The sequence below is a fragment of the Drosophila elegans genome, unplaced genomic scaffold, assembly GCF_018152505.1.
Source record: "Drosophila elegans isolate 14027-0461.03 unplaced genomic scaffold, ASM1815250v1 contig_208, whole genome shotgun sequence".
Classification (NCBI taxonomy): Eukaryota; Metazoa; Arthropoda; class Insecta; order Diptera; family Drosophilidae; genus Drosophila; species Drosophila elegans.
This window is the reverse complement of record NW_024545578.1, coordinates 629,069-652,891: the sequence shown is the minus strand read 5'-3', so window position 1 is coordinate 652,891 and position 23,823 is coordinate 629,069. Positions and strand designations below refer to the sequence as shown.

The window sequence follows — 23,823 nt, the reverse complement described above, 5'->3', positions numbered from 1 at the left end:
AAACATTTCCATATGTCGAAGAACTAAACAAAAAATTAAAAAACAGAAAAGTTATAATTTTTTTTCATTTATTTCTCCGATTGTTCCTATGGGACCTATATGATATAGTCGTCCGACTTTGATGAAATTTAAACCGTAAATCGAAAATATTTAACCATTACTAAATGTCGAAGAACTAAACAAAAAATTAAAAAACAGAAAAGTAATAATTTTTTTTCATTTATTTTTCCGATTGTTCCTATGGGAGCTATATGCTATAGTCGTCCGATTTTGATGAAATTTAAAACGTAAATCGGAAATATTTAACCATTACTAAATGTCGAAGAACTAAACGAAGAATTAAAAAACAGCAAAGTTATAATTTTTTTTCATTTATTTTTCCGATTGTTCCTATGGGAGCTATATGCTATAGTCGTCCGATTTTGATGAAATTTAAACCGTAAATCGGAAATATTTAACCATTACTAAATGTCGAAGAACTAAACAAAAAATAAAAAACAGCAAAGTTATAATTTTTTTTCATTTATTTTTCCGATTGTTCCTATGGGAGCTATATGCTATAGTCGTCCGATCCGGCTCGTTCCGACTTATATACTACCTGCAATAGAAAGACAGCTTTTGGGAAAGTTTCATGCAGATAGCTTTAAAACTGAGAGACTAGTTTGCATATAAACGGACGGACAGACGGACAGACGGACGGACAGACGGACATGGCTAGATCGACTCGCCTAGTGATGCTGATCAAGAATATATATACTTTATAGGGTCGGAGATGTCTCCTTCACTGCGTTGCAAACTTCTGACTGAAATTATAATACCCTCTGCAAGGGTATAAAAATACTAATCGAAATATAATTAAAACAGCATACAGTCTAATGACATAAAAATATCTGATATACAAAATAACGGATAAATCTCAATATAAAACAATAACGTTTTGGCGGCTTTATTCATTGATTTTCTAATAAATATGCATAAAAACTATATGGAGTAGGAAATTGATTTGGGGTTTGCCATCAAATTTATGATACCCCCTGCCAGGGTATCCAAAATGTTGCTAAGCAAATGTTGCCGGGTAAAAGTTGATGGCTTATGCCTCGGTTTCTGCGGTTGACTTGGCTTTCCATTATGCAATTTCGAGCGTATATCTTTGTCTGTGCCAAGTGCTAATACCAAAACATTGGTGAACAATTTCCCCAATTTCCATTTGGCCATGCACTGTTGTTGTTGCTGTCATTAGTCAAACTCCTTTTCCGCTCCGTTCAAAGCATTTTCACATCATTTTGCTTATTTGTTTTAACACGCATTTATTTATCTCTGCCTTTGCCTCTCTTTTATCTCGTTTTAGCCAAAAGTGAATTGAATGGCATCGAATGGATTGGATGTGTACGCCGCAAGCTCACTGAATGTTCAATGAATTTCGACTTTCGCACAATTTGCGCGCTTTTCACACTCGATTATGTGAGTAATTGTCGGTTAATTAACTTTGCCATGGCTTTTGCTGCTCAATGCAGATGGGTTTATTTGCAGCTTCCATCCATATCTCTCAATCTGTTGCTGTCATGTGAGATTTTGAGTAGCGTAATGGGTTAATTAAGAGAGTTCATTGAGTGACGTTGCATGCATTGGAGTCTGGTCTCGAGCTTTCAATTGAAGAAAAGCGTGTTAAATAGTGGAAATCATAACCAATTAGAAGTAGGCCAACTTCAAGGTCATGATCACATTGCTAGTACGCTAGAAAAAGATTCTCTTGTCCTTTAAAATCAATGAATTTAAGATTTAACTAAATATTGATAGTTAAAATTAAGATCTAGCTATTTGTTTAACAATTTAAAATATCATATTCAAATTAAATGTATAATGACAATGATTTTTGTTTAAAATGAGTTATATTGAAGTTTATTATGGTTTGATCTTTAATTAAACCTTTAGATGTTGTTGTTAATTTCAAAAATAATCAAATAAAAAACAAAAAAAAATATATAATATTTCCATTTCCAAAGACTTGGTACAGGTATGAATTACTTTGACATACTGCGTTTTTTTTTTCCACCAAAGTGTAAATAGATTTACTCATACCTAACTAATTAGCTTTTTTGAACCACTTTGAAGTGCTTACCCAAATTTATGTCTTCGGCTTTGCTGCACCACTTAACCCACTAATTTGCTAGCATATCAGTGGGTGTGCCTGGTGTTATTTACAGCATCGCCACCTGTCACCTGTCGAAAGAGTTAACGCCTGTTCATTTGGTGGGTCAGTAGTCATAACAAACGACTTCCCTACTAAGAGGCGTGGCAAAATCGGGACTAGTTTTTCTTAAATCTTTTTTTTTTTGGTTTGAGCTTTGATAGCTTTTCTATGTGTCATGTGTAATGCGGTGGGGACCCCAAAAAACGATCGCAGAACACGAGGAAAACGTGTTCAAACCGCAAAAACAGACAAAACACGAAACATTTATCATATACTCAGGAATGTAGACAAGTGGAGGGGCGAAAAACGGGGAAAAGTGGGCCGGTCGAAAAAGGCTGGGGGAGTGAGTGGATTGGAGCCAAAAATGTTTATAAGTTGTAGACAAATTTTGTTAGCGACAAATTTAAAAGCGAAAAATAAATACAGCTTAACTTCGCGAAGAGATATTTTGTGAAAATCAAATACATTTTTGTAGTAAATAGCTATAAAGTAAATTAAGCTTAATAGTGGGGATTTGCTAAAAATATTTTTGAAATATTACAAATTTATTGAAAACAGCTGGTTTTTGAAGTTTGATAAATACTCGATAAAATATATATAAAAGTAATTTAAAGTAGTTTGACTGTAATAAAATTGGTGGCAGATCAGGAGAGCGGGTGTTTGGTGGCGCTGTGTCTGGGAGGTGGCGATACAATGTTTGCATGTTACCCAAAATTTGTCCCCACTTTTCGAGACATAAAAAAAACGAAAGTTAGTTTTTTTTTTTGTTGGTCGCCTTTATTTTTTTCCTGTCCATTGGTGAACCACTTCTCTAATTGCTTTTGCACCGAAAATCAAAAGAAATTTAACCAGCAAAAAGAGTTTCCTTTTGTTTCGGCCTGGGTCTGTTGGTCCTCTGTTCACTGCCTTCATTCCGTGGCCATGTTCCAAGTCGCCATCTGTCGCACAGTACTTGCAGTTGCTTTTTATTTGTATTTATTGTATTTATTTTTATCCCCCTCCATTGCATTGCATGGCATGTGTGGAGGAGGCACTTTTGACTTTTGGCGGGTTCATTGCAAAGGCGAAGGAATTCGCAATGTTTTCATTTTCAGTGTGACACTCAGACAAATGTTTCCCAAGTGATTGCATGGATACCCTGGAACAGGGGGAGATACGGGAGCTTCGATTATAATAAAATCAGAACGCTATACTTCAGAAAGCACAATGCAGAACTTAATACCTCAAATTGTATAGATCAAGAAACAAATGTTTGATAGTCTGGCCACAAAGCGATAATGGGTCATTACTTATATTTAATTTTCTTAACAATGATATTAAGCTGTATTAAAAAGTTAATAAAACCTAAGTCAGGAGCTTAGAATTAGAAGAATAACTAAGAACAAAAAATAAGGCTTAGGAAACAAATAAAGAAGTTTAAAAGACTAGTTAAGAAACTGTGAATTCTAAATAATCAAGATTGAGAAACTGGAAAAGATGTTGAGAAACTATGAATTCTGAATGTTGAAATGACTAAATAAAGGAGGTAGAAGAAGGTATGAAAAAATACAAAGACTGTGAAGATTAAATATTGTTAATGGGGACCTAATAAAATCACATTCAAAAGAGTGATTTCAGAAAAAATGCTTGATAAACGTATATAAAACTTTATGGATAATGTTGTTTTAAAACTATGTATCAATTAAGGTCCCAAAGGAAAACCCTTTAAAATCTAGATCATGTATCGCTCTAAAATGCCAGTTATCTGCCTCTCTCCATCGCTATATCTCATGTTCGGGCCGATAAAAGTTTGTCAAAGCAAGACACGACCACAACAAATTAAACAATTCATTGTCTTGGGTGCCCACAAAAAACCCAAGCCCCCTTAATTTAAACTAGGTTGCACTGGACCACATATTGTGATTGTTTTCTGTGTTTTTGCGGTTGCAATTGTGGTTGCCCCGGGTGCCTTAACCCCCTTTTGCCACCGAAAAGGTTTCGCTTTTGTTGCTGTTGCTGCTGCTGTTGCTGCTGCTGTTGCTGCTGATGTTGGTTTACAAGTCAATATGGGTATTGTTATTGTCGCCAGATTGCCAGCGATTTGGTCACTTGGCCAACATTCACGTGTGCCAAAAGTGACGCCGTCTCACCTCTCCTTTCAACGCCGTACTTCCCCATTTTTTTCTTCGCTGCACGATTAACAATTCATTAGGTGTTGCTGCTGCAACAGCAGCTGTTGCTGTTGCTGCTGCTGCTGCAGTTGTGTTGCTGTTGTTGTCGCTGCAGCACTGTCTTTGGCAATTGTCAATTTATGGCATGTTGTCTGCCTTTGGGGTCTCCTCCAATCATGGCTTTTAGCCTGGTCAACTCGGCTTGAATGGCCAAATGTGTGGCAAACGCTGGCCTGCCAACGCGATTCTTGGAAGAATTTGCCGAGAAGTTGGTTGGCTGCTGGTTCATATAAAATATAGCCGCGACGGCTGCTGTGCAATATAAACAATATTTTAATTACGCTTTGGTCTGTGGAATGTCGATTGTCTCGGTCTGGGTCTATCTGATTGTCCGTTTCTGGGGTCGACCAAGTGTCTGGCCTTAACTTGGCTATTAGAGATGGTAGTTCTGAGGGACTGTTATTAAAATATCTATATTTTCCAATTTCACAATTTTGTTCTTGTTGCTTTTAACAAAGAAACTACTATTACCTATATTTTTGCTATACTTTCTGGTAAATAAAATCATGATATACGAAAATTCCACCTCTATAAACGATCTTATCGCAGCTTATTCTTACTCATGACTTCACACCTAAAAGCCAGCTGATGACTAAATTATGGCCAACAAAGCAAACTTCGAAGACTTATTGTGGCCAACTAAAAGTCTTATCTTGGCAAAGGCCCCATATAATGCAATATTCTATATAATTGATTAAATTTCGGGCCACTCGAGTGTCGCTCAATTACCTTATCAACTCTATCTAATCTCTGGGAACGAATAAAGTTCATCGAAAGAAACTGGGTAAACAAAATAATTGGTCTACCAATTGTTTGTACTTGATTTGCTTTAATTGGTCACAGACTTTTCCAGCGTGAGAATAATCTACAATTTAGTGAGTTTACATCCGGTTTTTCTTCTCTTTTGGGATGAAAAAAAGTAGAGTAAATAAAGTAGAGAACGGAAGTGAGAAAAGATCAAAGTAAAGAGAAATGAAACAAAATGAAATGGAAAAGGTTTTGGTGCGAATCAGAACAATGAAAGTTTTGTTTTCGTTTTCAAAGAACTCTAAGAGGGAAATCAAAAATAAGAAGGAAATTAAAGCTTAAGTGCGTTTTTAATGTGTTTGAGAAGGGATTCAATTGAAAGCAAATACTTACACGATTTAATCATTATAAGTAGTACGTTTGTATTGCTTTTTCAAGGGAGAGTCACTCATGCGCTATCATGAATCAGTAAGCATTTAGCGCCCAAAGGCCTTGATTTTCAATTCCAACCACATTTAGGCAAAAAGATAAACACAAAGTTTTAAGATTTATGAACAGACGCCAATGAAAATTGAAAGTTTTGCTTACCCAAAACTAGCGTCTGTGACGTCTGCTGAAATAGATTCTATTGTCATCATTCCCGGCATTTTATAACGATGAACAATGAGCTCAGTCAGATTTACGAGCTTCTCGAAAGCAAAACTTCGTGTCTGGCATAGACAATGTGGAGGAACCTGCGATCTTGAAGATCGCACTCCCCACAATCCACACATGTTTGTTGACTTTAATTTGGTTTCGTTGGCTTATTTATACGCAAATATTTGTATATTTTTAGCCCTCTCTTTGGCTGTCCCTTCGCTTACTATGTTTATGCGATGACCAATTCATGCAATCATGTCATTTATTCACTTACGCACGAAAGTTAGATATGAACTTAAATTAAAAGCGTGAAATGGGGCAACCATCTTATAACCATCTATATATATAATAATATGTGAATAAAGTTTGGTCTTTATTTTATTTCTGGGATCTCTGCTTATACTATTTTATGAATTGGTCTTTATCGCAGGGTTATTTTGATTTCATGTATTCAAGAAAACATGAAGTTCATAGCATAAACTTAGTATTTGTCTCTACTTTGTGCTTATTAATGGCCTTTGCTTTGGCTTCTTCTTTTGCTCTGGGGTCTCCGATCTCTTGGGTCTTCGAGGTGGGCTTTGTGGCTAAAACTTTATGTTCCACATGTTTTGGTCGGGGTTTTTACTTTGGTTTCGCTTGAAAATTGGTTTTCTTTGGAACTTTGGTGCTATTACCGAATGTTTACAGGTGTATTATGCAAGAGTTCAACAGGTGGAAAAAATAAATGCAAGAAAAGATTCGAAAGAAAACTGACCAAAGCCTAGTGAGTTATTATCTAAAAGTGTTAAATATTTGGGTAATGCATAATGATGGAAATTAATTTGCATATTTTGTGGACTCTTTATCTGGGTTTTATTGTATAATATTGAAAGATTATAAATGCCCCATTCAAACTTGAAAGAGCCACTGATTGGGCATTGAAAATTATGATCATGCTGTTTAATCGAAATTCTGAGGATTTTTAAACCCAAATCCTAACATATTAAATAACTTAGTAAAGCCTCTTAATTTTTCCAATTTCCTTGCGGGAGTGAAACGACAAACCTATAAACCTGAAACTCAAACAAACTGGAAATTCGCCATTTCCCAAATGAATTGGTCGGGAAGGGGAGGACTCCCAGTATTTTCTTGTACTTTTTCAACGCCTTTTCAACAGTCTTTCGGTTGTTAGTCTAGTCACTGGCGAATGCGAATCCCCATTTTGCATGCGAACCGAGTGGAAATTTGCATAAAAGGGGAAACTGTCAGACGGCAGCGATTCCTTGGTTCCATGAGTCATAAAGCTAACATTGGATTTAATGGTCAGCACATAAAAGAGTTAAAGTCCTTCCCGCAATCATTACTTAATTGTGTAATTAATATGCCTGAGACTCTTGCACAAAGTCATAAACATAATTTGCGAAAATATAGTTCTTCGAAGTGGGAGATGTAAAAGTTAAATATGAGATTAACTAAAAATTATATGGGTTACATATGCATCCATGCACAAATAAAAAAGCGGAAAAACTTTAATTTATGTGTGTTTTGGAAAAAAAAAAATCGTTAAATTTTTATTGGTTTTTTTTGTTACGGTAACGGTTAATAAAGTAGGTAAGTAATTTATATCAAGTAAAAGAGATTTTAAAGTAAACATGTTATGGGAAGTCGTATTAAAATTTTAATGTTGGTGCTTTTTATTATTTAATGGATTATTTATATTGAAAATCAATCTCTTCAATCGTAGGCTATTAACAGCCCTGTCATTAATGGGTTAATGCTCTGTTTGCGGTTTGTTTTGTAACGATTTTTGTTGCCCAAAGACCTGAACAACTTTTTTGTACGGCTCTTAGCATTGATTTGTATTTTTTTTGGGGCCACGCCCTCTCCCTCAATCATTTCCACCTCCACCCACTTCCAGTTGCCAATTTTATTATTCATTTTTCCCCACTATGTGCAGTGTCGTTCGGATCTGGCGCTCAAGTGGCTAAATGAACGCTTGCAGGCCAATTTTGGAATTGGACAACTCCACCGCCTTTTGGCCAGAAATTTGCATACGAATATGGCCCACAAGTGTTTTTCGCGACTAATTTCGTATGAAAATTTGATTGTGCCGCGATTAGAATCGTGTTCATTGTTTATATTTCCCTGCTGTCCGGGAGTCGCTGGCCAAAGCTCTGAAATTAAGTAATATTTTGCATACGTAATTACTATAATTTCCCCCGGTTCCCACCGACCCCTTCCCGCTGCTATTATGTAGTTAGCTGTCTGCGGGTTACAGTTGCTTTTAATTGCCGTTTACAGTTTCGTTTTGTTTACTCTGCAGTGGGTGTGATATGCGATATGAGATATAAGGCTGTGATAGGGCCACAGCACTCATTTGAAGTTCTACGAGACTTAATTATGTTAATGTTGGAGGAGAATGGAGGGGTCACAGAGGTTGAGATAGAGGCTTCTTTCATCACCGAAAATGTGGTGCAACATCTGATAAGTCGCAAAGTTGTTTTAACCAGAAAAGAAGATACGTTTCTTGAAAAAATACATTAGGAAGTCTGGTAATAGCAATAATAATAATATTAACTGCGGATTTAAGTCGAAAAAAAGTTTTTCCAGGGATAAGATCAACTAAATCTATATTTTAAGATAGTTGGAATAGGTTGTTATTTCAAAATGTATATTGTAAATTTTACTACCTCTATTAAAATAAAATCACTGATCAGTTAAATTATCCACATAATAAATGCACATGCTAGCAGACCATGAGATCCGCCTAATGCAGAAAATGGGCCAATGAAATGCTTGTAGGAAATGAATCCATATCATAGACGATCCCATGCCAATTCGCTTTCATCTTTTAATGGCTTGCCTATAGTAATAATACCCATCATTAGTAGAAGGAAAATGAGAAACGAATAACTGCAGCTCTGCTAATTATGCTGCCCCATGACGTGGCCCCTCGCTCATCATAATCATCATTTTATATCGGCCCACCTATTTTTCGTCCTAATTTGTTCGATTTCCTTTTGACTAATGTGCAAATTTCCCTGCTTTCTTGTTTCGTTTCAGTGGAATTAATTTAGATACGTAAAAACAGGCATTTTATCAAAATAACGAAACAAGTATTTTGCATAAAAACGAACGGAAATCGAAAGGGACGCCCTGAAGGTCAATGCCAGAGAGCGGAACGCCGGCAACGGAACGGGAAACAATGGAAATGAGAGGAAGCCTGGCAGACATGCAAATTTCGGGTGACTTTTGAGGGGTTTGATTAACATAATTCGCTCTCTAAATAAATAATTCGTATATCCCCCACATGCACACATGGAAAACAAAGCCAAATAAAGTTGGAGAACAATGGAAGTGCAACAGGAAAACGAAACTGGGAGAGAAGGGGGAACCCCAAAATCAGAGAAAGAAGCAGGAGCGATTATAAGCAACCAAGAGACTGAAAAAGCGGCCATGAAAAAGGGTGGAAACGCAGGATCGGCAAGGGAATCGGAGTCCCCAAACGAAGCAACCACCACCCGAAATCGATATGAAGAAAACACAACGAATTCCATAAAATTGGATGGCTTATTCGCCATACCAGCCACGCCCCCAAATAAGATGGGGTTAATTACTAAATCGGCCAGCAGTAGCCGCAGCAGTTCCCTCAAAAAGCAGCGACGTGGATCGAGAGGAAAAGCTAATTTGAACGTAATGGGAACGGAGAATGGAGTTCCCAAGAGCAACACTGGCACTAATAGTGTTGGAAACGACTTGATGAAGCAGTCGCAGTCCATGACGTCACTGCAGGCCTCGAATGAGGAGCAGCAGGAGCGTCGTGACGTCATCCAGGCCAAGCTCCATTTGGAACGGCCCTACAACAGCCTCAAGGTGAGTGATCCCAAAAATGGCCATGGATTTTCGTGGGAGAAGAGAGGAGGTACAACAGGTATTCGTCAGGTAATATTGTAGCTACATACACATACCTCGTGTGTGCGCATAAATTTGCAATTGATCATATGCCAGTTAAGGTTAATACCCTTTCTTAGGAAACACTAGAATAGTAACCGATATTACCAACATTTTTTGGCATAGTTCAATATAATTTAAGGAATATTAGGAATATAAAATGAAGTCTTGCTTGACCTTTCTCCGAGTTTGGGGTCACCAATTACTGAAGTCTACTGGTACATTTTTTTAGCTAGGGTATTTACAATTTTGGATTTACTTTAGTAAAAAAAAACTCCTCCATCTTTTGTTCCTGTTGTACTTTTAGCCTTCGTTCCACACGCTAACGAGTTTGGTCTCTAAAATGACAAGCGGCCGTTAGAATTTCTTGGTCCCCTAATGGTGTGTCTTAGTGTGTGTCTGTGTCAACGGAAATTGCTTTAATAAATTATTAATAATTTTCCCGATTACCATGCCTTTATGCAACCGAGTTGCAACGGTTAAATGTGCAACTAAGTTGGCGCCACTGGCCATGTACACAAATTGCTAATTTATGCTTTAAACTGGAAAGTAAAACAGGCATATATTCTTCTTTTACGCAAGCTGTAAATTGTCAGGAATGTGCATTGAAAATGAATGCTAGATCACACAAGTCTGGTTTTATGCTTGTAATTTAGAATATTACTGTTTGCATACATGTTTACATAAAATCACAATATCGATAAAATCAGATTACATATGTGGTGATTTAGTTTTTTTTTTTGTAATCGTTTTTAATGTAAGTGTTCAAAAACAGTAAATATTTTTTCAAATTTTAATAACGGTAGGAGGTGTGTCAAAATCTTTTAAATAAATCTTATCAGCGTGGGCCCAACACGAGATCTGCATACCAAATAGTTTTGCCCCAGTTCTCATAGTTTTCGAGATACATGAACTTTATTCTTCGATAAAAATCTGTTCAATTTTACAAGACCAAGACCACAGAGATATTATTTCAAGGCCTCCATGTGTCACAGCTTGCATATTTCACAGCTTATTTGGCGGCAAACTTTTCTTAGTCACTGTAGGCGAGTTTTTGCTTGAAATGCGAGTCACTCAGCGTTAAATCCCGCCCCACACCCCGTTTTCTACCTTACTGCTACTGCTGCTGCTGCTGCTCATTCATTTAATCAATTACTCAAATCAGACGAAACAGCAACCAGTCATTCCGTCAATATCTCACAATATTTCATTTACGATTTTCAATTTCGTTTGCTTTTGGGATTACGATTGCATTACGATTGTGTAAATAAGGAATTTCCTTCCACGATTTCTGACTGAATCGGAGACTTTCTTGGGCAAATGAGCAAAATGCATTAATTAATTGCGCGCGCTTTGCAATTTGAAGTCAACGAAAACCAGTTTTCAGAGCGGCCTAGAGCCGGGAATCTGAATCGCCAGCTCCCAAGATGGCCAAAGCATATTGTTTCGGCCGTATTTGGCACGCCTCAAATTACTTATTTATTAACAAGTTTTAGCGGTTTCCCCCTTCCCGTTTTCCATAATTTTTTTTTGTTTCTGTTTGGTCTTTGCCACTTCAGCGGCTTTAATTTGAGGTGCTTTAAATCAATCAACATTTGTCAACATTTATTTGTGTATTCGCTCGCAGAGGGTATTGTTGTTTTACTCAGTAGTTTGTTTGGGTCTTTAAAACAAATCAATAATTTAATATATAATATAACTATATTTATCCATAAATTAAAAAAAAAAATTTTTGGCATCTTAATGAAATAAGTATTGCTTAATTTGATAAAAGACCTAAAATCTGTTTATTTGCAATATACATTTTTTCAATAAAAATTTTATAAGATTTAAATTTTTCAGAGCAGTTTATAATGTAGTTTTGTAATAGCCGTTCCGTTTTCAAAGTTTGTCCAGCTTAAAAAAAAAAAATAATAATTTTTGTAAGCTTCATAAAATATCTACATGGATTTTACGTAAACTTGACATGTTATTCAACATAACACACAAGCTGCAAAAAAAAAACCCTTTAATTTTTTGCTAAAATTTATAAATTTTGTTTTTAAATTTCAGAAAAATTCGTATAGCAATAAATTGCACCGTTATTCGTGGGGAAGCGGAAACAGTCAGTGTAGTTCCACCAGTCTACACAGCAGCGCCACCTTGGGCCTGGGCTCCTCAGGGAAAGACGACCTTTGGGCGGCCATTCAAACGAACTACAACTACATTATGGACACGAACCTTTTGGACACATGCAAAGAGGCGCGCTGTGAGATAGAGGGCGCTACAACAGTCTTGGAAAAGTCCAGCGAATGCAGTTTTAAGGTGAGTGCGAGGCGACATCTGTTGTTCAGTTTTTTATTGTATAATACTAAATATGTTATGACTGTCAATTGCTGTTCATATACGTTAAATTAACTATTAAACTAATTATACAGATGCTTGATGAGACCCAACGACCAGAAGGTCTCTGTGAGGATCCCAAGGAGTTGCGGAGATGGTTGCGTGAAATGGAGAGTAAATTGGAGACTTCGCCGACAATCACAGAGCTGACTTTGTTTGGCAACGCGGAATTGCAGCGCCATCTAGCAGTGCACTCGGTGAGTTTGGAGTTCTTATATGAATCCATTTTTAAAGTATACTTTGAGGCTTAAATTTACATTGCCTACTTTGCTGCACGAATTGTCCGTTTAAAGCTGGGTGTTGGTTTGGAAAAGCGCTTAAATCATTTAATGGAATTGAGGCGCACAGACCAAATTATACGAAGAAATTAAAACTTTCCTCTTTTCGTCGTTATCCTCTGCTGATATGATACAAAAAAATATATGTAAATTATATTTCCTAGAATATTCAGAAACCTTATGCTTTAAATCAATGTCTAAGTATTGGTTGAGCCACCAAAATGTTTATGCAATATTTATTTAATTAAATTTTTTTTAACTTTTTAAGCACCTACTAGCGATATAAATTTTGACAACTGCCTTTCAAAAAAAATGTAATAATCGCGCGTCAGGTAAAAGTGTAACAAAACATGAAGAAACAACACGAAAAAAAATGCAATTTTACGCATTTTATTATATTGTTTTTCTTTGGCCCCAATGACTTGAGTTTTTTGCCCCTTTTCCTCAGCTTTGTTTGAGTTTTCCCTCTCCAGCGGCTTCCGTTAGTGCGTTTCGAAATTGTGCAACTAGTTTTGGATCTCAACCAAATAAAAAAAGGCCGAATTCGTCAGTCATTCTCATTGCCCCCACCGCCTGTTCAAATCCCCTCAATCCCCCCAAACCATTGACTTCCCCTTCAAAATCAAGACAACAATGTTCCCTTGTTTTCTTCGCTCTTTTTTCTTTTTGTTACGAAAATTTATTGAGCTGAAAGTGAAAATTGCTGCGATGAAGAGGAAAGGGGTCTTGAGATAACCTTCTCGAACCTCTGGTTGATAATTGGCATTCGGACGTTTGTAACACCTTCAATCGAGAGTGAATTCGACGTCTCTCTGAATTGCCCACAGATTTGTTTTCTGCGCTTTTCGATTTCGGTTTTGGTTTTCTTTTTCGTATTTCTTTGATTTAGGGGGATTTTTATCTGAACAATATTGTCTATAAACAAGGCTCTGCTCTGGGCTCAACATATTATGTAATTGTGTGTGAGTTGAGTTGGGAAAATCTAAGACGGAAGAGAGTCTCAAGCTTTGGTCTCCGCCTTTGGCTCTGATTTGTGTCGGTTTCAATTGAGCTTTGACCGTGACAGAAGTTAATCGGTGCGAGCAGGAGTATTGCATAAGAAAAATTTATTGGGGAATTCTAATAAATTAAAACTTTTTATTTAACTTTAGTAAAACTTCCTCATTTCTTATGTTAAAAGTCTTAATCCCATTTTTTTACCTCTACTAAAACTTCTCCATTTCTTATGTTAAATGTCCACAGAAAACTACTTTCATTACCCATTTTCTTGACCCATTCAGGAACTGTGACTTTTTTGGCTAATTGAAAATTCCTTTAAAGCTTTTTAACAATGGAATTCCACCAACACATTCGCTTCTCCTTCTCCTTAAAACTAAAACCTAAGCGAAAAACACTGCCGGCCACGAGCCAAATGAAAGTAAACAAAAACCAATATTTGAGTTTGCATTGTGGGCAGTTAGCCAAAAACTTGGCTCGCTAAACTCCGGCTGGTTGCCCCTGATTTACGACAATTGTTTTGTCACGTTGTCGATGGGAGAAAGAGAGCCTCACAGACCTTATAGAGGTAGGCTGGAGCTAGTATCGACCGACGACGGCAGCACCAAATGTCAATTGCCCAAAATGGTTAAACATATTTCCAATAAGTTGTTAGGCGTTTGTCTCTGTCAATTGTTTGTGGCTGCAGTTGTTGCTTCTGCAGTTCCCGGGGGCGGAGACACGCATTCAGTGTCCCAAAACTGAACTGTTAACTAGAGTTCCAATACCCAATTCCGATTCCACAAACCAATCAAGCCCAACAAACGCAATCAAGCCCCACAGCTACAGCTACAACTACAGATACCCAAAGTGCAAAAGGAAAGGCAGCCGGGGAAGATGGAGATCGAGATTGGGTTTGGAATCGAGATTGAGATTGAGAGATGATCGCCGTGAAGCAAAAACCAAAATTTGTCAGCTGCCGGACAATGTCGATGGCCTTAACGAGCTGAGATCTCTGCTGCAGTTTCCCCAAGGAGCTGACTGCAATCTCCTTTTTAATTGAAAGCCAGCCTAAAACACAGCGAAGCCCAGTGAGAATAGCTCTATGGATTTGGCCGAAACTGGAAATTTATTTGTAATACGTGGGAATATGTTGTAGGAAAATGTTTAAAAAAGATGTGGAAATTTAGTTTTAGGCTATCTCAAAGAAATCTGATATATTTTAGGAGACAAATTTGAAAATTTTATGTATTGCTTTCTAATTGAGAACCAAACTCTATGAAACCTTTTTAATCGAGTTTTTTTTTTACCAAATTTTTTTACTTATTTTTTAATCCGTTTTTATATGAAATATTTGAACTTCAAAGAACCACTTTATGGAAATAATTGTTAATAACAGTGGCATTAAAAAAATGCAAAGTTTGTTTAGTATACAATTTTAAACTTTAAGAGTCCAGCTTAAAGGAAAACTTATACTTCCTTATACTAGGACATTGGTATTTAAATTTAAATGTAGGCAATGCGAAGTAATGTAAAGATCAAGCTTTTCGATGTTTGTCTCTCCCGATAAGATCTTTCACAAGTGTTTGCTTTTAGGGGTTTTCTCTTAACCCCTCACCACCTGACGGCCACAATGGGTTAAGCATTCGCTGTTCTGGTCAAGTGAAGCGTAAACAATCATGTTCCCTGTCGCCGGCAACGACAGGATGTCTTTGTTTTCCAACGAACTGGGGCCACCAAAAATGGTCAAGACAAGCAGCAGCATGACAAAAGCGAGAAATTGAGTTTGTTTTTCTCTGGCTTCCCTGGAAAAGCCGCAGGAAAAGTGAAGGTGGCGCAATTTAGACTATGGCCACGCGATTAGCTAAGAGCTGCGACCATATAATCGCATTGACAATTTCGGTTTCGTGTGCGGGAGTCGAGGAAGTGCTCCACTTTATGGCAGTCATAATTTCATGTTTCATGCCTCGATAGGATTTCGAATTTCGATTTGCTTTGCTTTGCTATGGTTTGGTTTGGTTGGCCGCTTGTCCGATTCTATCGAATGGGTGTCCATTGTGTTCGCTGCAATCTACCTCCGCCAGATTTGCATAACAATTGCTGTGCTCACTGTAACCTTTTGCCCAATAAGTTAGCCCCAGTCTGGACTCGAAGTCCGACTTACTTGGATTCAGCGGACCATATGGCCAGCTGCAGTTGCTGGGCGGCAATAAAACATTTACCACCGAATTAGCCCAGCCGGAGAGTAGTTAGCCCAAGTCCGAGTTACTTGAAATTCAGCCCAGTTAGTTCGCTTCGGTTATAGTTCAACTTTCGCGTTAAATGAACCTTTAAATAAACTTTCCATTTTATTTGCCATCGTTTAGTCGCACGTGGGCCTAACTGAAATGTAATTGTGAATTTATTTAGCAGTTGGGGTGTCGATAAAAAGTCATTAGGGGATTGAATGGCATCTCGAATATATTTATTATGTATAAATTCATAAATTCTTTTTATTAAAAAATCACATTAGGGATAAAAACTTGATAAACAAAAAGGGGTTTTATTGTGTTTAATATAATAAAATTATAAAAACATAAGTTATACTTGAAAAAAAAGATTAGGGGAGTGTGTTTAATATAATAAAATTATAAAAACATAAGTTATACTTGAAAAAAAAGATTAGGGGAGTGCCACAGAAATCACTAGCGTTTTGAAATCACTTCAAAAGGTGCCCAAAAGTATTCACAAAAAAAATTTAAGTCGTCTTTGGAAATCAGTTCAACGAACTGCTAGATATGGAATTTATTGTTGCATACACACACCTTTTTATCTAGTTTAAAAACATTGGTTATTTCATAAATTGTCATTTGAATAAAGTTGAGTAAATTATAAATATATTATTAATTTGAAACCTTCAATATTATAAATAAACATGGTTAATTTTATGGTGCCATTAGGGGAAAAAAATCATAAAAGCTAAAGTTTTACCAAAGTATACCCCCGTTGTAAAACTCGAAGATGTTTGACTAACAACCATTTAAACAGGTCTCCCACTCCACTTCAATCAAACAAAAAATGCCAAAGCAATCCAATCTCCTCTTATCGTTAACAATCGGATCAGAAAACCTTTCTCTACTTCTCAGATCCGAAACACGCCCAATTTCATAAGAGAATAACACACGAGAAAGAGATGGCGGAGGGTCTCTCAAGTTCAATTGAGTTTCACTTTTATTTTTTCGTGATTTAAATTAACAATTAAAGCGGATAATTAACAAAATGAAAACAAAAACAGGCACACCAAATCGAAGCCAACTCCTCCCGAGCGAGCCAATGAAAAATATTATTACAAACTGGTGGATAATTTATCAAATGAACTGGGGATCTTGGGTAGCCGCCTGATGACGATGAAGTCATTACCACAGACAACAAACCGCACAAAAGGAAAGACAGGCCCACAAAAAAAAGTATAAAAAAACTATTAAAAACAAAAACTACGTCACATGTGAAGCGGATCAAATGATTTCGTCATAATTGAGCAGCAAATTACTATTTTACCCCTCTAATAGAGCAATAAAATTGCGAAACTCTGGGCGAGAAATTTATTTTAAGCCGTAAAGGAAGTGGCACTGAAATGGTAGCAGGCTGAACTGAAACCAAAAACGAAATGAAATGTGGGGAAAATTAAGAAGAAAAAGCTAACAATAAATCTTTTGGCAACAGGAAAAAAACAAAAGCAGACAATCCAAAAAAAAAAACACCAAAAGCATGATCACAAAATTGACTTTCGAACACAATTTATTTTTATATTTTCTCTGTTTATTTCTTTGGTTTTCCGAACCGTTTGAGAGTTTTTCTAGCCAGCGATTTAATAACCCGAATAAAGCCCGAATAAAAAACAATGAAAAATTCATGTACGATCCATTCAGGTTCATCATTAACACGAAGATCGAACCGCAATACCGGGGGAAAAGGGAAAGGCAAGGCGGTTGGTCTCAGTCTCTTTTTTTCCAGCGGGACTAGTAGGCTTTGTCGCCACTTTAATTGGCTCAAATTAAAGACGAGCTTGGGATTGGGTTTCACAAAAACGACGACGGACGGAGAGGAAGATGCAGCCAGCTGCAGTTTAGAGGCGTTACTTTATTCCGCTGATTAATGAAGAAATTTTCTCTGCAAGTTTGCCACCTTGTTAACAACTTTATGTGTGACTATTCGCAAATAGCAAAGGTGAGCAAGGTGAAAATTAAATTTAACAAAATGTCCCATAAAATGATCAGCGAAGCCATAAAACAGTTTAAGATGGTGTAAAATGTTAAAAATGGAAAGTGCCTGACTTTAAAAGGGAGTTTAGCCCACAGATTTTCCATATTGTAAAAGACACGTTTTCTTTACATAGGGAAATAGCTTTTATGAAGACCTTATGAATTGAAAGCTTTTAGAGTTAAATATTTTATGTTTCAGACACTTTTTTCAAACATTTTTAAAATGTGTTTACTAGCATTATGTGAACTCACTAAGAATCACATAAAATGTCACATTTTACACAATTTTGGTAATATGTTTTTAAAAAACCTCGACTTCTTCGTTCACGCTTCACAAAGTAAAAAAACACATACAATTTTTTTTGTTAATTTAGTTTATTTTGGCCGAGTCTATATTTGTAATGATTTTTCGTAGATCTAACCGTGGTAGATGTGGTGTCCGTAGGTAGGAACAGCGTAGGACTTCAGAACGGAGACATGCTGAACCACTGGGACATGCTTCACGACAGGAACATGCTGAACCACTGGGACATGCTTCACCACTGAAACCTGCTTAACCACCGGAATATGCTTCACCACGGGAACCACATGAGCCACAGGAACCACTCCATAAGAGGGCTCAATGAAGCCAGGAGCAGCAACAGCCACCGCGAAAAGGGCAAAAATCACAGCGATCTCAATATAATATGATAAGTTAATGCACATCAAAGACATTCTCTAATCTTCACATACTTACAATGCGAAACATTTTGAAATATTTTTGTTTTGAATTTGAAACTTATACTTTGAGTTTATCACACTTGTGTTTTGGTCGGACGACTGTTGTTGAATGACCATCCGTGGCATCATTATATATAGTAGTTAACACCTTAGCCAAAAAATAGCCCCCAAAATGACTTCTGTTCGAGCGCCACGCGCCAAACCAGTTTAATTATATCCAATTTGAAAATATCTTCGGATAATGCGCATTCTATTTTGTTTCATCTCCGGCGGCGAACTTCCCGTTATCGGTCGTTATTGTTCAACCATTGGACATAATCCCCATTCAATAACTCTCCAATTGTGTGCAGTCTTTAGATCCGTTTGCCTATTATTGTTTACTTCCCAAGATCATTGCCATAATATCGATCGACTACACGCGCTTGTGATGATCGCCGAGAAGCAAGGTCACAAAAGACCTTTATGAAGACGCCTCTGGGTCAACTGATAAATCCATTCTCTCAATTAAACCAAAGAATTATATGAAATCATGGCTAAACATGTTTGTTTGTTCAGAAGTCATAATTGGTATGGTTTTTGGCTATATAAAGTAACTGATGCGTTGCTCAATCATCAACAGTCGTCCGACTAGCACCCAAGTGACAATATCTTAAAGTTTAAGATTCTCATCCAAAACAATATACCAAGATGTTTCGCATTGTAAGTTAAAGGAAAGTCATCCTTTGATGGGCATTAAGTTTTCATATTCTATTTAGATCGCTGTGATTTTTGCCCTATTCGCGGTGGCTTTTGCTGCTCCTGGCTACATTGAACCCTCTTATGGAGTGGTTCCTGTGGCTCATGTGGTTCCCGTGGTGAAGCATATTCCGGTGGTGAAGCAGGTTCCGGTGGTGCACCATGTTCCTGTCGTGAAGCATGTCCCAGTGGTTCAGCATGTCCCAGTTCTGAAGTCCTACGCTGTTCCCACCTACGGACACCACATCTACCACGGTTAGATCTGGAAAAAAAACGAGTAATGACATGGCATAAATAAACTACAAACTAAATGATACAAAATATTTAATATATTTTATTTTTATGGTAGAAAATAGCCATTTTAACGTGGCATATTTGGGTAAGGAAAAACATTCAAAATATGCCTTTCTAGGCGCTTCGCATCCAACAAACCTCAGATCAATAAAACTCACTGAAAAAAAGTTCTAATGAGTGTATAAAACATCGTGAATTTTTTTCTTTAAAGAAGTCCCAGCTGTAATGCATATTTTCGCATGTCCCGGCAAGTTGCTTCTTGAGAAAACCCATTAAGATCTGCCATAGAATTTGCTTTCGTCTCGTCTGATTGGAAATTCTTCACGCAATCCGCAAATGCGCCAAAATCTGGTACACAAATGTGTTTTCCTTTGATTTTGTTTTTGCCTAGGGGCTTGTAGTTTATTTGGTACGGATCGAGTGATAAAAGCCAAATGTGCGCTTCGTTCCAGGCACCCGAAAGATACAGAGACTCAGCCGTTGCGTGGAACACATTTGGCAGGCTGTTCAAAATTGACTCTTTGGACTGACTGAAGGTGATTAATGAATGCTGAGGGGGGAGTGAAAGAGTTGAGAGTATCTATGAGATACGTTTTAAACGGTAGTTAAAATCTGCCCAACACGCGAGAGAAAGAGCTTGCTGAAGTTGCTGAGTGAAATGTTTGCCGTTGGCATTGAAAAACTTCTATGAAATAAAAAAAAGGGGAAGGCTTTTCTTGTCGTTGACCCACTTCTGGCAGACAGACAAATTTATTTGCTTGGCTGGCTGGGCTCTGCAAAGAATTGTTAACAGCAATTTAGTGTCTCTGCGCTACTAAGTGTATTTTATTGTTTGCCAATTGCTGTTGTTGTTGTCTTGTTAACGCTTTTTATAGCCGCTTTTTGCTTTTCGGCCAACTCTATTTGTCGACTCTTTCTCCCGGTTTGCGACTGCTCTATGCAGATGTATCTCTCAGATACATTCATTAACTTGTTTGCAGATACAGTTCCCCTGCTTCCCCTCGCAGGTGATTTATGCTTTGTCCAGCTTTTGTTTGTATATTTAGACATTTCCTATGTGTTGTCACCTCAATTTTTTCCCCTGCACTTGCTCAACTCATTTTTTTTTGGTTTTTATTTCTTTATTCTTTGACTAATTAAAATAACCAGGTAATTGTGCAGTTATGAGGAGTGTCTTAAAACGGGTGAAAAAGTGGAAGCGTGTGTGAACATGGCAGACCTCAAATCTCGTTATGACTATGAATATGCATTGGGGCTTGATGAGATCTCCACTTCCCTTTCTCTGTGTTGTAAAGAAGTTGAAGGCGTGCCGAGGCAATTAGTTTGGAGCTGGGCCCTTCAATAGAAGAAGACTCGAGGGCTATTTTGGCACGTTGTCAGCAGGTGGAAGATGCAGGGGAGGACAAACAGCCTCAATCAGGCAATCACTTGGGGCGAAAACTTGTTCTCCACACCCAATGGAACAGGGTTCTCTATTCAAGATGGGCTCATAAATCGAATAAGTTACAGGCAGCTTGTGACTTTAATAGTTCGCACTAATAGGAGTGCAGAACGTGTTGGCTGGTTCGTTAAGATGATCCTTTTCAAAGGCATGTTTTAACTATTGTAAATAGTTGAAGAACACTAATAAAAACTGAATTTTACTATTATTTAAGTGGTTTGCACCTACTCAAAGTTTAATTGAAGATTTTGAATTGCTGAAGGAGAAACCCTATTATTAATTGCATTTGAAAAGGTTTAAACTGTTATAAAAAGATAAAGACCATTTCTAAAAACTCAATTTTACTTTTATTCAGGTTTATAAACAATAAAATTTTATGAATTATTGAAAGGGAAACTATTTTGTTAAATGCATTTGAAAATATTTAAGATAATGTTTATTTCTTGCAGACTTTGATGTCATAACTATGCCAAACACTTTTGGTTATACATTTTAGACAACACTTCGTATTCTTAAACTTTTTTGTATGCATGCCTTTACAACTTATGTCAAATGACCTAGCCTTCCCTAGTTCTATATTAAAACTCCCATCTTGACTCTCCCCTGATCGAATTTTCCGCCCATTCTGGCTAATTCATGATTGTTTTACCAATCTTTCTCCATACACACACTGTTGTGCCCACTTTAAGAGCACTCTCGACTGGCAAACATGGCTTGGCCGATGTCATCCATCTGCTTCGAGTTTGTTTTGTGGTGCAGCCAACAAACATCAAATAAGGGAAAAACTTGTCAGCCTCGCACACGTTTCCTTCTTCTGGCTTTGGATGGCTTCTTGGAAAAGCGGAGCCGGCGCAAGAATCTCTTCTATTTCCTTGGGAAATATTTCTGGCATTCGAGTGCGTTGTCTTTGATTCTGATATCGAGCAGGGGATTCTGGCCACCGCTCTCGTTTCGATTCGAAGAGATGAGATCTTTTTAAAAGGCAGACGACGTTGCTCTGTGATCCACTTTGAGTTCCATCAGTTTTGAGTTCAAGGCGCGTGCGAAGACCGCAAATCGATGCAGGAAATCCGATTTGTGGTAAAAGTTTTTCTCTTTTTTTTGCTCCCCCAGTTTTTCTTATCTGAGTTTTGCTTTACTTTGGCAAGTTGCCGTTTAAAGTTGTTGCACTAAGTAGAAATATGTGCAAAACGGTGGTTGTGGGGCTTCTGGGAAATCAAAGCCGGTGGTCTCGAAAGGCGGAAGAGTGGTGGGGATGTAGGTGGACGAGAGGTGCCAAGTGTTAAGGGTTGCCGGGGGTTAATAGTCGTTAAACTTCGGCGGGGGTCAGTGGCTTACCAGGGTCTAAGGATATTTGAGATGGGGAGTTTGGTTGGAGTAGAAAAGGCAAATGGAAAAGACAAGCCATCAAATTAAAAAGTCGTCTTACGGGGGGTTATCTTGGTTGTAAATACAATTACTTTACTTGTATCATATCTTAACATTTAAAGCTCCTATTGTAATTAAATGATTAAACTTGTTCGATATTGTGAGAAGTTTTCTTTGAAAATCAAGCAAGAGACTGCACTTAACTAAATCATTAAAAAAATAAAACGTGAGTATCTAAAATAGTAAATAAATCTACAGGAGATGTCTTTAACATCCCTAATACCTGAGCCACTTTTTAACGATTTTACTTTACTTTTATTGCCACAAATAAAAATCGTCGTTTCACATACTGTTACCCACCTAATTTAATTTATATCTTTAATTGAGCTCTATAAACAAATAAATGAGAAAGTCAGGATATTCGAGAAAATGCTTAATCAAGACACTTGAAATTGAGATTTCTTTTCCGTCCGCACAACGAAATCTTCTTCCATTCAATTGCTGCCTTTCTTCTCAACTATTGACTATCATCATTAAGGCAAATCCTCAGAGCCTCTGAGACAATCTGATCGTTTTATGCAAATGATCCTCTAATCTTTGAGCGTTTCTTCCCGTACTCCTCGAATAGCAATTCGTCATTATGGCAAACAAAGATCGAAGACCAGTTTTCACCTCCATCTAATGATCTGTACCTCATTTACCCTGATCCGCTGTGATCCGCTTGTAATCAATCCCCATTCCAGCCAGGGGCAAGTTCAAGTTGTCAGTTCTCCAAAGCGATCTCTACGGTTCCTTTATGATCTCGAGTTTCATCCTTTCCATTCCACCTGGCTTGAGTGGGTGGCTCGACATAATGGGGGGATCTGCCGTTATTCGGCTGTATCCCGACTATAACCACAGCTGCAAATAAAATAAGAGTCGACTTCAACACTCGACTGGGCTTAATGCAAAGTGCCGCTGAAGAGAGGTGCGTGGGTGGGCCCACATGGGAACACAACTGGGTCTGCGACCGAGACTCCAGGTACACTTTGAGATTTACAACATCGCTAATTGACTCAGCTTTTTACATAGGCACAGAAATACAATAGACTCTGACAATACAAAAAAATGAACCGTGAATTCGTAAACAAAACTCAAGTTGCAAGTGGCATTAATTATCAAAATCTCTAAATTTAAAATTTTTTATATGCGAATCCTTGTTTTCTAATTTTTCGAATCTTTTCTGATCTAAGTTAATTTAAAATTACAAATCCCTTTAAAACTAACTAGCATTTTTCCTCAGTGTCCGCTTGTGCTTCATTAACACTCTGCTCGTTTGCCTGGGTCTTTCCTTTTTGTTTGCCGCAGTTTTTGACACCAAACTTGGCGTCACTTCAAAGCCCTGGCGATTAATCTTGAGTGCTGGTGGGGAAACGGAGTGTTGCTTCCCAGCCAGATCTTCCAGATCCGGTCGTGTCTGCAATTTGCGGGCATTTTGTTTTGCATTATCCAAGATTCTGTGCTGTGGCAAACAACAAGCAACTCATTTGCCACTTTTCACACCCTTGAAGCGGAGTTTCACTTCTCTTTGGGTGAGCTTCAGCTTTAGCTTTAGCCGCAAATGGAGGAGCCGCCTCATAAATCATCGCCCAGGCCACCGGTGGGCGTCGTCCAACGTCCATTATTAGAAGTG

At 37.6% G+C, this 23,823-nt stretch overlaps 3 protein-coding genes across 6 annotated transcripts in view; 2 read left to right on the top strand and 1 right to left on the bottom strand.

Annotated features, from left to right (window-relative positions):
* The window catches only part of LOC108145793, a 126,636-nt gene that overhangs the window by 32,372 nt on the left and 70,441 nt on the right, over positions 1-23,823 (top strand). For 3 of the 4 annotated variants that reach the window (XM_017271363.2, XM_017271366.2, XM_041707930.1), the window contains exons 2-5: positions 1,349-1,461; positions 8,830-9,639; positions 11,770-12,021; positions 12,135-12,296. In XM_017271363.2, the coding sequence (XP_017126852.1) occupies positions 9,118-9,639; positions 11,770-12,021; positions 12,135-12,296 (936 nt within the window). In that variant the 5' untranslated portion in view covers positions 1,349-1,461; positions 8,830-9,117. The remainder of the gene's footprint in view (positions 1-1,348; positions 1,462-8,829; positions 9,640-11,769; positions 12,022-12,134; positions 12,297-23,823) is intronic. The other variant, XM_017271364.2, reaches the window with a different exon arrangement.
* LOC108145797 lies at positions 17,957-18,431 on the bottom strand. Its single transcript, XM_017271372.1, has 2 exons — positions 18,330-18,431; positions 17,957-18,268 (listed from the first exon to the last, which is right to left on the bottom strand). The coding sequence occupies exons 1-2, from the start codon at positions 18,339-18,341 to the stop codon at positions 18,011-18,013; spliced, it is 270 nt and encodes an 89-aa protein (XP_017126861.1). The 5' UTR covers positions 18,342-18,431; the 3' UTR covers positions 17,957-18,010.
* LOC108145798 lies at positions 18,904-19,371 on the top strand. Its single transcript, XM_017271373.1, has 2 exons — positions 18,904-19,012; positions 19,069-19,371. Exons 1-2 carry the CDS (start codon positions 19,001-19,003, stop codon positions 19,306-19,308), a joined length of 252 nt encoding a protein of 83 aa, XP_017126862.1. The 5' UTR covers positions 18,904-19,000; the 3' UTR covers positions 19,309-19,371.